Source organism: Scatophagus argus, chromosome 21, assembly GCF_020382885.2.
Source record: "Scatophagus argus isolate fScaArg1 chromosome 21, fScaArg1.pri, whole genome shotgun sequence".
Lineage (NCBI taxonomy): Eukaryota > Metazoa > Chordata > Actinopteri > Scatophagidae > Scatophagus > Scatophagus argus.
In genome coordinates, this window is record NC_058513.1 from 8,097,146 (window position 1) to 8,110,562 (window position 13,417).

The 13,417-nt window shown below is 45.7% G+C and overlaps 1 protein-coding gene across 6 annotated transcripts in view; it reads right to left on the reverse strand.

The window, feature by feature from the left end:
- raraa (retinoic acid receptor, alpha a) overlaps positions 1-13,417 on the reverse strand; it is a 132,571-nt gene that overhangs the window by 27,085 nt on the left and 92,069 nt on the right. The window contains exon 1 of one of the 6 annotated variants that reach the window (XM_046377826.1): positions 9,913-11,900. The exons of the other annotated variants lie outside the window; for them this stretch is intronic. Within the exon in view, the coding sequence (XP_046233782.1) occupies positions 9,913-10,090 (178 nt within the window). The 5' untranslated portion in view covers positions 10,091-11,900. Of the gene's footprint in view, positions 1-9,912; positions 11,901-13,417 lie in introns of those variants that run through there. 6 annotated transcript variants of the gene reach the window in all.

The following is a 13,417-nucleotide window of genomic DNA, read 5'->3' on the forward strand; positions in this document are numbered from 1 at the left end:
CGTGCATGTAAAGGACCATGCCGGCTGTCTACGCACACACTAGTAAAGCAGGACTGCCAAAAACAATGAGTGGAAGTAACCTGAGCCGAGCCCTCAGGTGAGCCTGGTGTTAATGTTCCCACTTCTCCCTCCTGTCCTCTTTCCCTCTGGGGTCCAGTTAACCCGGCTGGCCTCTGCTGACTGTTACGTCTCTCTGCTTTGTGACCTGCGCCTCATTGTGACCATGGGGGTGAATGGGTGCCATTTGTTGCGACCCTGTTCTGCTGCAAGCAAGAGTGCACACCTCTCCCAGTTAACTCTGTCCATTAAGCTAAGTGGGGCCTATCAATTATGCAACAGTTTTCAATGTATAATTCAAAGGATTAGGGTAACTATCATGAGTAGCAACACACACAAGCGAGGAACAAGTACAGTACTGTCAATTCAAAGATGAATGTAATATTTCACATCTATGAGCCAATTTGGTTAATGCAATGAGAATGAGTCTGGGATGAAACAACAACTGATGTCAATCTGTAATGAATAAATAAACAGGTGTAATAAATCAGGTGTAAGAAAGTGGACAAACAATAAAAGAACAGAAAGAAAAGAAAAAAAGATGGATCAGATGGAGTTACAGGAAGCGGGCTGCCAAAGGAACAATGAGAAAACAAATGGATAAAGAGAAAGAGACTCGCACAGCATAGAGAGAAAATGAGACATAAAAAAGATTGATGAAGACAGAGAAAGATAAAGTAATTATTTTGTTGCTTGATTTGTAAGTCACACTGATTTGAAAAACCAAGCTGGGAAAGAGCAAGAGAAGAGAGGAAATTAGGACAGACCGTTATAAGAGTGGCGAGGAAGCTTTACAGTGCTAACCCCCCACCCCTCACCCTCACTGTGCTGTGTAGGCGTGGGTCCTGAGGGAGCCACCAATGTTAATACAGTTATTAAGCCTCTCCACTGAAGCCTGCTCCACCTTCCCAACCCTCGGCATCAAGGAGCTCTCTGCCTGCCAGGCAGCAGGCAAGCTCGCTTGCTTCCACAATGAGATCAAACAAATCCAAGTAGGCCAGCTCAGAGAAAGCCAGTGATGGAGCTCCCCGCTGAGTAGTGAGGGCAGGTGGGGCAGGGTATGTCAAGCCCAAGGAGCATCCCAACAGGCTTTACGAAAGGCTTCAACCTTGCCGTGGTTCCTCCTTCCCTTCCTCCCTCTTCAGAGTCAGCTGACCAAGATTCCCATGCATCTCTTCCTGGTGTTGGGGATTACAGCCATGAAAGGCTTTAGCAATAGCATATCTCTTGCTAGCTTCTGGACGTATGCTGTGGAGGTTGATTAGAGGTCAGCGGTGGGGGGTGGAGATGAGGGTCCTACCTGGGTGGGCAGGCTAGTGAGTAGCACTATAGACTAGACTTCCATGTGCAGCAAGGGAAACCCTCACTCAGTGCAGAAGGGAAGCTAACTGGTCACTGCTGCAGCAGAGGGGCATGTGTGTAGGTGCGTGTGTCTAATCGCTGCATTACATCCAATCCATAATTCACACCAGGCGGGAAGATTAGTGTTGCCACTCTTGCCTGTAGCCAGAAGGAGCAAATTTGGGCAGCCATGCAGACTGCACGCAAGGTGCCAAGTTAAAAAGCAACAGTCGGCTTAAGCTGCACTCTACTGCCCTTACTTTTTAAACATGTTCATATAGCTAATGAGGCTCAATTTTGAGAAAGCTTAAAAAAAAAAACCGATCAGGTTGGACACATGCGACATTTTTCTTCCTCAAGGTAATTGGACCACACACACTAAGCTTATTTAAAAAAAACTGCTGAAAACTGAGATCATACATGGGGCTTTTGTCTCATCACGACATTTGATACAAAATAAAGGGATGAAAGGAGTGAGAAATGGATAAAGAGATGGGCAAGATAAAGATAAATGTTGTAATGTGCTAAACAGGATGGGGATATAGGTCATTCTGTACCAGACTCAATTTGCCAACGCTGGCCTGTTGGCAGCCACTGGATGCAGGCCAAGGCTCCATCAGTCCCACTAGAACACTAATAATATCAGTCATTCAGCCAAGTCTTTCCCTCTCTCTCTCTCTGTCTGTTGTCTCCCTTCACTTATTTCCTCGTTCTTTTCCTCCCCATTTACTCTCCACTGCTTTTTGTTCAAAGGGCAAAAATCCAGAGGCCAAAAATGACATTAAACCCCCTGAAAGGCTCCACAGAGATTATTGTTTGAAAATGCCAGCCCTCTAAGTGGCCCCCCTTCTTCTCCTAGTTCCTGAGATCTCTCTCTCTCTCTCTCTCCTTCCCTTCCTCTCATTTCTTTCAGTTGAGAGGTGCTGACATCCCAGACACAATAATCCAGCTCTATTGTGGAATCACCACAGTGGCAGCAGTGCTGTGCAAAGGTTTCCCACGTATGGCGCGAGGACAAAGCGGGATGTCACGTTGTGGCAGTGGCACAGAAAAACACCGCTACAAGCAAAGGGGCTGGTTACCAGTTACTACGGGGCGTCAAACTGTGTGACTTGACAACTCTGATTCAAACTGTTGTCACCTTTTCCATTAGTCAGATCCCTGCCTGGAGCACAAACGGAGCGGAGGGGAAGGACTGTATACTTGTGATTTTATCGCCACAAAGCACAGAGGAGGGCTTCGTTTTTGATCGCAGTGCTATCATTTGGAGCACCAAACAAAGGTGTGTATGTGTGCAAATGCAGAAGCATTAAGACAGTGATTTAAAGACTCTCACACTGAATGCACAACTGATTTGTTCATCATATCCTCGAGCAACTGGTGAGCAACAAATGCCCCTCTTTATTCTCTCTGACCTGCACTTCTTCCATCTTTTTAGCCTACTATAAAAAGTTTTCCTCAGGTTGCTGTTAAAAATCCCGCAGAATAATAGAATGTGCCTTCTCCACTCTATGTGCAGCATGGCTGCATATTTCCCTATCAGCCCACCCATTCCACCATCCAAAGGAACATCTGAGCTGGCAGGGCTTTTGAAAAAAAGATAAGTAGGAATGAGGAATAGACAAAGACATGTGTTTGTCTGGTTCTCATGTCATCGTGAGAGCTGAATCTCAGTTTCTTTCCCAGTGCATTGTCTCTGGGTATGAAACTTCAGAAACAAACCCCAGTGGGCCACAAAATAAACCCTACCAGGGCTCTTGGCAAGTGAACTAGCAGCAAAGAGGAATCTGACATATTTATTTTTTCACAGAACAATAATGATCCTCAGCATCTGACATGACCAGTTAATTATTGTGATATCTACCAAGCAACTATCTTTCTCTATCTCTGTCACTAACAATGACCTAGATAAGACACTACAGGTTGCAGCAAAGAAAAAGACAATACGTCTCTCTGAAATCAAGAGGCTGCTTGATATCAGAGCACCTCCCATTTAACTCACAGTGACTCTATTCATTACAAAGAGGATCCAGTTGTTTCAGCTTCTCCTCATTCACCTCTCTTAACCTGCACGTGTTCCGAACTGCTCAGCTACAGGGCATCTCTCAGTTCACACAATGCTAATATCACAAACAGGGTTACAGGGAACAAGTGGCCTGTAACCTGAGCCTGTCTGGCTCCTTCAGTCGGACAAGCTGTCCTATCCATCACTATCCAGCAATACACTCTTCCTTCCCACCTCCGCCGCACTGTTGGCAGTCTATTTCATCCTGGTCCCAGGTGGGCCTTTAAGAGTCAAATGTCAGAGGCCGGGCTATAGCCAGGCACGTAATGAATATGAAATGATTCAGAGGGGCTGTGGGAAAGTGACGTCCAGACAGACCTAGCTCCTCTGTCATTAAGTGGGACCATACTGAACCAGGCGAGCTGTGCTGAGCTGAGCTGAGCTGAGCTGAGCTGAGCTGGGTTGGGCCAAGATGGTATGATAGGGGACCAAAGAGGAGATACACGATATGGATTTCTAAAGTTGCTTTAGAAAAGGGGTTTTATAAATCAAGACATGCAGAAAGGGTTTGTCTTCCTCCAAACTTGCTCTGTGTGCACCCCAGGGGCCTATTAAAGACACCAACACCAGGTATTATGAAAGGCAGGCAAATAAGGATTCCAGTTATGGACCACAATGAGATCATCTGAAACACTGAGGCATCTCTTCTATCTTCAGAGCTGCTTTGCTAACTTATTAAAAGCACAGTTATAGCCAAGGGGACTGTTTTTGTGGGCACAAAGTGAGTGATTCAGAGGTCCCTCTTATTTCTCACACTGAAACACAAACATGAGCTGGGGCAAAGCGTTCTCTCTTGCTCCTTAGTTAACAACGCTGACTGAGACGGCAGCAACACGGTGCTATTTTTTGCCCAGACAGCAGGAGAAGTGCCAGGCTCTTGTATTTTTAGCATACTAACCTCTACCCTATTTTCTCGGCTGTCCCACTCTCTAAACAGGAGAGCATTCCAATGCGGTGTGTGTGTGTGTGTATGTGTGCTTGTGAACTACTTGAGGTGTACAGAGTTGTCATCCATGTGATGTTAACACACAAATGCCTAAAGGGAAACCAGGGATGAGTGTGTTGGTGAAAGCAGCAGTCCTGCGCTTTGGCCTTGAGCTAGTGGCCAGAGAGAGAGTGTGTGTGGCAGGCTACAGAAGAGAGGCAGAGGCAGCCAGTGGCCTTCCGCAACTGATGAAACAAGGCAACATTCCATGTAATCACTCTATATATAGCGGATGCTGGCAAAGGGGGGGTTGGAGGGCAGGAAATCTTGTAAAATATGAGGAAAAATTAGGGCAGGCGAGCATTAAAGATTAATCGTGACACTGACTGCCCAGTGCAGGCTTGCCATGCAGAGTATGCAACCATGGAGATAGGAAACAGAGAGGGAGAGCGAGATAAAGTGGGGGAGAGAAAGGAGACACTTTGGGAATGAAAATGCCTCGCAGATGAATTCTGGGGTGATGAATGTCCCTGGTTCAATACCCAGATGAATTTATGTGTGTTCCATTATGAGAGGGTGGGGATGAAACATGGAGATGGGGCGTAGAGATGGGACGGGGAGAGAGAGCGCTCGCTCTCAATGTGCTGGTGAGCTAGCCATGCAGAGCCCATTGCGAACAAGCCATCTGTAGAGATAAGTAAAGAAGTGATTACAACAGGCCCAGCTCAATTTCTGACAGTCGACGCTCGAATGCCCCCGTAGAGCCGAATTGATTTAAATGAAGAAGCTATGAATATTTTAGAGGGTAGAGCCCCCCCCCCTTTAACCTGAGCTGTTTCAATCTCCCTCACACCTCTGGAAGACGGACTGTGAGCGTGTATGTGTGTGTGTGTATAACAGGACAGACACAAGAGAGGCTGTAATTAATGATAGTGAGATTACGGCACCATGTCACAATGTCTGCAATCAGCTGCCTTCTTTAAGCCTTGATGAATCAATGACACCGCCTGGATCTTTTGTATGCCCTGCTCTGTTCATCAAAGGGGGCTTTGCAGTGTACACCAACCCTTGTTTGGGGATTTAGCGTCAAACCAAACTGGTGTACAGTACACTTTGACTGATGCCTCGGGCTAATTCTCTCTACAAACAAGCTGGGGCCCATCGGTGGGCCTGAGCGTGTGTTCATGTTCACAAAGCCCAGACAAAAAACATAACCCGAATTTCTGACATACACAATATGGAATGACGTTGCAATATGTCAACCCCAGGACAAACTCATAGTTGCCAGTCAGCTATAGCATTGTTTGTGTGTGTCCAAATGTCAGTTGCTCAAGGACAGACCACACCCACTGCCCTTAAACAAATAACTGAAACAACAGGCACTATCAAACAAAAACATGTCTCTGTTGCTCCTGGTAACCTTGTGGCACAGTGAACACCCTACTCTGAGGGCATCTCTGTTTAGTAAAGGATGAATTGAATTAAAAAGGGCAGCAACAGTTCTGAAGGTTGGTGGCAAGGTGCCGTTTTGGGAGCCAGTGATGGCAGGTTGTGAAATACCGCCCCGCGGCCTCACCCAGGCGAGCGGCAGCAGCAGCAGCACTGAACTTCTTTCACCTTTTTGCCATTACAAACATACCTCGATGACAAAATGTGTTATTGATGTTCACCTGAAGGTGAAAGCAGGCGTGTTTCTGTGGACACACCAATCTCTCACTCTCTGTCTCACTCACTCACACACACACACTCTCATTGAGGCTTTCAGGCTACTAAATCACTGTCGCCATTGGCTGAAAGGGGTTAGGCCAACATGTTGCAATAAGGAGCCTGCCTGATGCTTCCCTTCCCCGGAAGAACAGGGAGACCTTGCCTCAATGCTGTCCATCCATCCTGCCAGTTCCATCAAGTTGAGATCAACAAAGCCCCAGGAGGAAAGGCCCATTTTCCCACCAGCCTGTCCATGAAAGCACCGAGGTGCATGGACATTAAAGAGCATGCAGGCAATAATATGTGGCTCAGGGACTTGGCACTAACATTAAGGTCAAATGCTGCAGTTCAGGAATATTAAGGCCTGGGATTTGCACAAAATCACAATCTCTAATTTTACTTAAGTTGTAATGAGCTTTGCCAAGAAATCCTGAGTGGATTGATCAAAAGAATACATTTGATACTTTATGTTCTGCCTTTACAGATGACCCTTTCTCCAGCTGTTTATGAAAACAACTCCCCTTCAATGTCAGAAACTGACAGTACTCTAGCCAATTCTGTTTGGAGAAGGGACGAAACGCTTACTGTTTATTCTCCGTTTGTTTATGCTTTTCCGAATTCTCAGCACAACGCTTGCCAAATCAAATCTGCATATATAAATAAAGGGGGGAGGAAGTGATATTCTCAGTCCTTCCGCAAGGCCAACACCAATCTGCTGGCCTGCAAAGTCCAAACACATCACCCACAGTCTCTCCGTGTTGCTGTCAAATGGCACAAACAATTGGGGACGTTGCAGCTTCTCAGAAAGCCAAAAGAGAAACCACATGGGTTTGCACTGCACCAGGAGAAAAAACAAAAAAACAAAAAAAAAAACAACAATAACAACAAAAAACATCCACTCCAACTAAGTTCCCCCTTCATCACTGCCTGAAATTTCTCCTGCTCTTACAGTCCGTTGCACTAAAACACAATGAAATACCATCTGTTTTTTCTTGGGCCTCGTCTCCTGCTAGGCAAAAGGACTTCCGCACTTAAATACCACATGAGTCAGATTAAGCTGCCAGTCACTTGCCCCTGAGACACACAGCGTTAGTGTCCCGAAGCCCATTCGCCCGGTCCTGCATTAAGAAGACAAACTAGCTGCAGCTCAACGTTCTGTCTGCCTTTTCTACTCTCTATGGGAATCCTTAGTGACTGCTTTCTTTAGTCCTGTGGACAGCCTGAGAAAGAATAAAAAATACAAAGAGCAAGAAGCCTATGGGATGGAGAGCATCTGAGCCTACCCCATGCTATCCCTCTTTCCTTCGCACCCCCTTTTTTTTTTTTTTTAAGTGTGTGACCGTCATGTGAACAAGGCCATGCACATTCTTTCATGCATGAGTCCATAATTGCTGTAAGGATTCTGACAGGCACTCGGTGAAAAATCAAGTGCATTTAATCTGCAAGACCAGAGCCTTTTCACCATAAAGATTTGGATTTGCTGCTCTGAATATAACCAGATTACAAGTGTCTTGCTGACTCTGCATGTGATCGGGCATACCTTCGCTGACAGAAACTGGACAGACACAGAAACACAACTAAAGTGGCAGCATCTTTAAAGAACAATAACATCAGGGATGAAGTGTCCATATGATCTGGATTTGTGCCCAGCCACTTAATGGGTCCAGGAGGCCATTCTCCTCAGCGGAGATGTCATTGAGTGCATTCTTAGAGCCAGAGAGCTTGTGTGTAAAGCCTGTAATGAATAGGTAGATCCAGTGTGGAGAGGTTGAAAAAACAGAGGACCAAAAAGGAAAAGCATAGAGGGGGGTAAAAAAATGTTCAGCTCCACCAGCAATCTGTTTCTAAACCCACGTGCAGTGGATAACATACCATGAAACTACTGTCTGTGAAGTTCGCATTTAAAAAAAGATGAAGCCAGCAGATGTTTTTGGGATTGTCTCGTGCTTTTCAGCCTGACTGGTTTGGATTCCTGCTCAAGAATGAGGTGAAAAAAATAAATCGTGCTCTGATTTGTCTGTTTTGTTTTCTACCCCTATGATCCAATAAGCATCCAAGCCACGTGATGACACTAACGGATGTTGTTCCTCGCTACTCTACACCGTCGCCCCCCCCCCACCCCCGCACAACCCTGGTTGTGCACTAAATTTTTTATTACACTCAAGCAGTAAGGCAAAGAGCAGCTATGCTACCCTCCACACACACACACACACACACACTCCCCCCTGCATCTCCTCCGTTGAGCAACACAATGTGGAGTCGAGTAAGGGATCAGAGGTCTTTTCCTGGGCCAAACCCCCACAGCCTCCCTCAGATGAGCTCACATGGTTTGAATCAATGCTGCCACTAGAGCTGTTTATTGGCCCAGTACGATAAATAACGTCAAGCTTGCCAGATATATGCTTTGAAAAATGTATGAGACTTATCCTTTTAGTCAAGAGGAATTTCTAATCTCATATGACTTGGAAAAACAAACAGCAAAAAAAAAAATAGAGAAGGGGGAAGAAAGTCTACAGCACAGGACTGTTTCAAGTGCTTTTGTTGTTGCTGCCAAACACCCGAAATTCCTGTTTAAATTTCCCTTTGTCGTGTGGTTCTATAGTCTTGAGACGAGGAGGAAATTGGCCCTTAAGAGCCTGTGGAGATTCCTGCCTTTTACACTCCTTCAGCTGTGAAAGACAACAGAGCTATCTCTTCTATAAAGGCCTGGCTGAGCTTTGAGCAGTACAGCTCCTTTGAGGTAAAGAATGGGAAGGGCCTCCGTGATACTTTGTTGTTGCAATAAAACTCACTCCTATTGCAGCAGATACCGTATCAATAAACTGAAATCTCCCATGACTGGAGGCGGTTCCTCAACCCAAGAAAGCAAGCATGCTCACGCACACACACACACACACACACAGACTAAATCACTTATCCATACCAAAGCCTGACTAAGATTTTAAAAGATCCATCAGACACTGACGTGCTATTTTTAGACATGACAGAAAGCCTGTCATCATCCTGCTTTGACACATTACAAACATTAATTTCTTGCATTTGTCAACATTTAAATATCGATACCGGCACACATGTTCTGAGAGAAAACATTATTAAGATATGTGATTCAAACATTAAACTGTAAAATGCGACTGTTAAAGCTCACCTTGTTGTAACTGTTTACATGTTACCATGTCTACAAACTTCATATTAATTACTGGTTTAAAACACGTTCAATTAGCGCAAGGCCTGATTGGAACATTAAACAGACACTGCTGTCCAGTAAAGGCCGTGCTGCTCCGTGGCCTGTGGGTGCAGCTATCCAGATTACCAGAGGAGCCGAGGGATAACACTGGCAGGGCAGTTTTATCTGATTAACGTTGGCGTGGTTTGCAAAACCTTGTTTGTATCAACTGCATATTTCAGGAATCCAAAAGCTTTGGATAACGTGGCCCGGATCAAAGCGCCGCAGTCTCGCCGAGGTTTCTCAGAAAAAATACCCAGCCTCGGCGCACTGAGACAGGAAAGAGAGGAGCCGAAAGTGGGTCAAGTATATATAATGCAGTTATGAAGCTCAGCGATTGCGACAACAAGCAACGCTGTTTGGCACGTATTATGGGCTTTAAATAATTGAGAAAAAGCAGACTGGTAACACAGGAATAAAGGCCCTATAATACCTGATTGTGGACGCAACTGAGATTTGAAAAAATTATGGTAAAACAAAACAGAAAAAAAACGCAATTCTTTGTCTATAGGTTTAAAACGCACACATGGAAAGAGAGGCTTTAACTTCTCCACTTAGTGAAATGAAGTTGAGGAGGCAGGAAAAGGCACCTACAGTGATTTGAGCCGTTCCAGTGCTGGTTTCTGATGGACGTGCTGTACGGATGGGGTGCTCCGGGCACCAGTCCTTTCTCTGGGATCAAGCATCCTCTGCTCTGGTTGTAGTAATCCATCATTAAAAAGGGGTTCGGGCTGGGATTCAGTCCCACGACGTCCACGCTCTCATACATCATATGGTGCAGGACGACAGCAGGGGATTATTATCAAAAAAACGAACTACTGTCGCGCACGCAGGAACACACGAGCCTTGTGGGTTTCGGCTCGCCACCAGCAGAGGTAGAAACTGAAGGGGCCAAACCGGGAGGGGGAAAACTGCATTAAAATCGAAAGAAAAGTGACAAATCCAAACACAGCGGGGACATTTGAACATTTGGCATCTTCTTTAAGCGCTGTACTGATCGAAAACCAAACCGAGAAGTGAATCGGTGTCTCTATAGCCTAATCGGCTGCGCTCAATTTGAAAACATAACGCGAAAGAACAGTCTGCATGGTGTCCAGCGCAAGAACACGACAGGGAATATGCACAACAAAATCAATCGACCCGAATAACTTCAGCAGGATGTATATCGGTCCTTTCGGCCTTGCTCAAACACAGAGCAACATCTGAGGCTGTATCCACACCGCAAAGAGAAAATAACCAGCATAAAATCCCAGAAAAGAGGACACAAATCTCCAAAGTCCGAGTCGACAACACGACACTGTTATCAACTGGATGAAAGCGCAAATATTAAAGAGGAAATTCCGTCTAGTTGCAGTTTGTCCTTTTGGGATACGGTTGGTTGTCCCGTTTGCGCCCGCCGTGGGTGGACTCCTGTCAGCCCCGTAAACGTACCGGTCTCCCTCCGTGCGCTGCAACAACCAGCGGCTTCCCTCGGACACACGCTGCTCTCCGATGTCCAGGTTCGCACGAAACACGCAGCGCCGCCTTGTTTGTGTTTGGGGAGAGAAGCCTAAATCATTCCCACACCAAATCGTGCGGATATCATGTTCTGCAAAAATGTGACAAGGCACAGCAGCTGAGGGATTTGGCTCCACCTCCACTAGGCTTTTTTTTTTCCTTTTTTTTCTCTCCCTACCCTCAGTCTCTTTTCACGGGTCGCTCCTCCCACGTTTTAACCCTTTGAGGGACGTCACCATGGATCTCCCTCTGTCTACACCCGGGCCCTGCATGAGAGTGTGAGGAGAGGAGCCCGCCGCCCTCCCTCAAATTTAGGTGCGGGGACTTTAAATAGGAATGTATTTGAGGACATGATTAAGTTATATAAGCTCAGTAATGAGTCTTTCCTATCTTTACACAGAGTTCATGGACATAATGAGTGCTGCATCAGACGGTATCTCTCTCCCTCTTTTTCCTGGAAGTTCTCACTCTCTTGGGCTCCTCCTTCCAACTAATTTGACCCTTTTCCCCCATGCTCTCATCAGTCCCTACCCTCCAAATTTTTTTTCTCCCCCAGCCCTGTCTCCCTAATTTGCCTAATGCTATGCGGCTGAACTTTCCCTGAACCCAGAGAAGTAGGCAGCCTCACCTCCTGGTGACCCACTGGCTGACTCGGATTCGCCTTTCTGGCTCGCTCTCATCCCACATTATTCAAGGTTTCCCACCTTGTACACTCAGAGTAACACCATTACACTTTTCCTCGAGTGCTGCCCGGAGAAGAGCCTCAGTTCACCCAGCACGCATTAAGTAACATAAGTGGGAAAAGTCACCCAGTCAAGGTAAGTAACTTTTTCTCACAGTTCAGGAATTTGTTTTGCACCACCTGACAAATAAAACGTTACTCCACCTTTACTCTGTAACATTCCATGCAACATTGTTGCAACCTGTTATGCAAATATGCAGCTGTGTCATGCATGAAGCTCGAGTCCATGCCAAAGTTATGACAGCAGAACTTTAAAGACATGAATTTCCTTTTCCTAACATTCAAGTAATGCAAACATCAATGCTGAAAGAATACAGTGACAGTGAAGGCCATCCAAACTTTTTGCAAACACTTTGCAAACTAGTCTCACGTTATAGTGTTGTCAGGGAAACTGAGCTTTTCAAAAGTGGTACAAATCAGGGTTCAGACACCCACAGGATGTAATGAAAGTGACATATTTTGTCATTGGAGGGAACTCACTCCAACAAAATTCATGTTCTGCATTTTACCCACCCAAGTGACGTGCACACACAGACTTATTTTTTCACCTTGACAAAGAGTGAAAATTGAGCTCATTTGAGCTTGTAAAATAGACTACACATGAAGATATCAAGGATCATTGATTAGAGCATCCCTAACAAGGTCAAGAGCATGGAGGGGCAGTCTCTGAGCTGCAGATTCTGGCAAATTCTCTTTGACTGCAGAATCACCTGTCCTGTCCCATCATTTTGTGGACATGCAATCAGAGGCATTTTGTTTGATAGTGTTTCACTATCTCAGTATGGATGCAAATCTTTTTAAAACTAATCTGAAAATGCCTGTGTGGACAGAAAACATTTGAGACCCAAATACCCTCCTCTAATACATCTGCATTAATGCTGATATGACCAAAAACCCGTGTGACTTGTATTGTAATCTACACCACTCCCTGAACAATACCCTCCTCCCCCACTCTCCTTACACCTGAGCCACGAGCCACAGCTGGCTCTGACCAACACGGTTTTTGAGAGGGATTATCTGCACGGAGCCTGGCAGGGGGGGCTTGGCCTGCTCCGCCCCCGCTGACTGTGACACTTATTTAATGCAGGCCCCAGAGTGTTTACCCTGCCTGATAAGAGCCCAGTGTGCAGGCCTGGGCCATGGCGACCCCTTGCCTACACTGATAGTGCAGCCACACATTCCTTGACAGGATTAGCCCTATGAGTAATAGCTGTCAGAAAATGCTAATTTTCCAGGCTCTGTTTTCTTCTCCAAGGGGAGAGCATTCATCCTGAGGTGATACCGTGTGATAGCACAGAACGAGCTAAGAGATAATGGATTGTTGATCATTGTTTATTACAGAGGGGGAGGGGAAATTAAAAGTCCTTTCCTCACAGCTTTACTTTTGAACAAAAAAGTCACTTTGTCATTTTTGAAAGGCATTGGACATATCCCAGTGCCTGAAATATGTATGTATTTATATATTCACAGGCTGTAAACAGGGAACAGAGTGCTCATACTGGTAGACGGTTTGGGAACTGAATGTATTGTCAGGTGGTGTCCAGCCTGTGCTTGAGTGACTCTTTACAAACAAGTGTGCACACTTGAGATTTGGTGCCACGAATGCAGGGGAAGTGAGAGTGGTCAGTGGTCTCTATTGCATTTTCATGACTGTGTGAAGTCAAAAAGAGAGCCACAAGAGGTAGACTGCACTCCACCTTAATACACCAGCCCAGGTGGCTTCTCTTGTCCCAGCATCAATAAGTGCCACACTCTTAAGAACATGGAAAAGTACTTTGGCAGGAAGCAATGCCAGACAGAATGACATTGTGTCTAAATCCGCCAACTTGTTACTGAGAGGAGAGTCCTGGCTGCATGGCT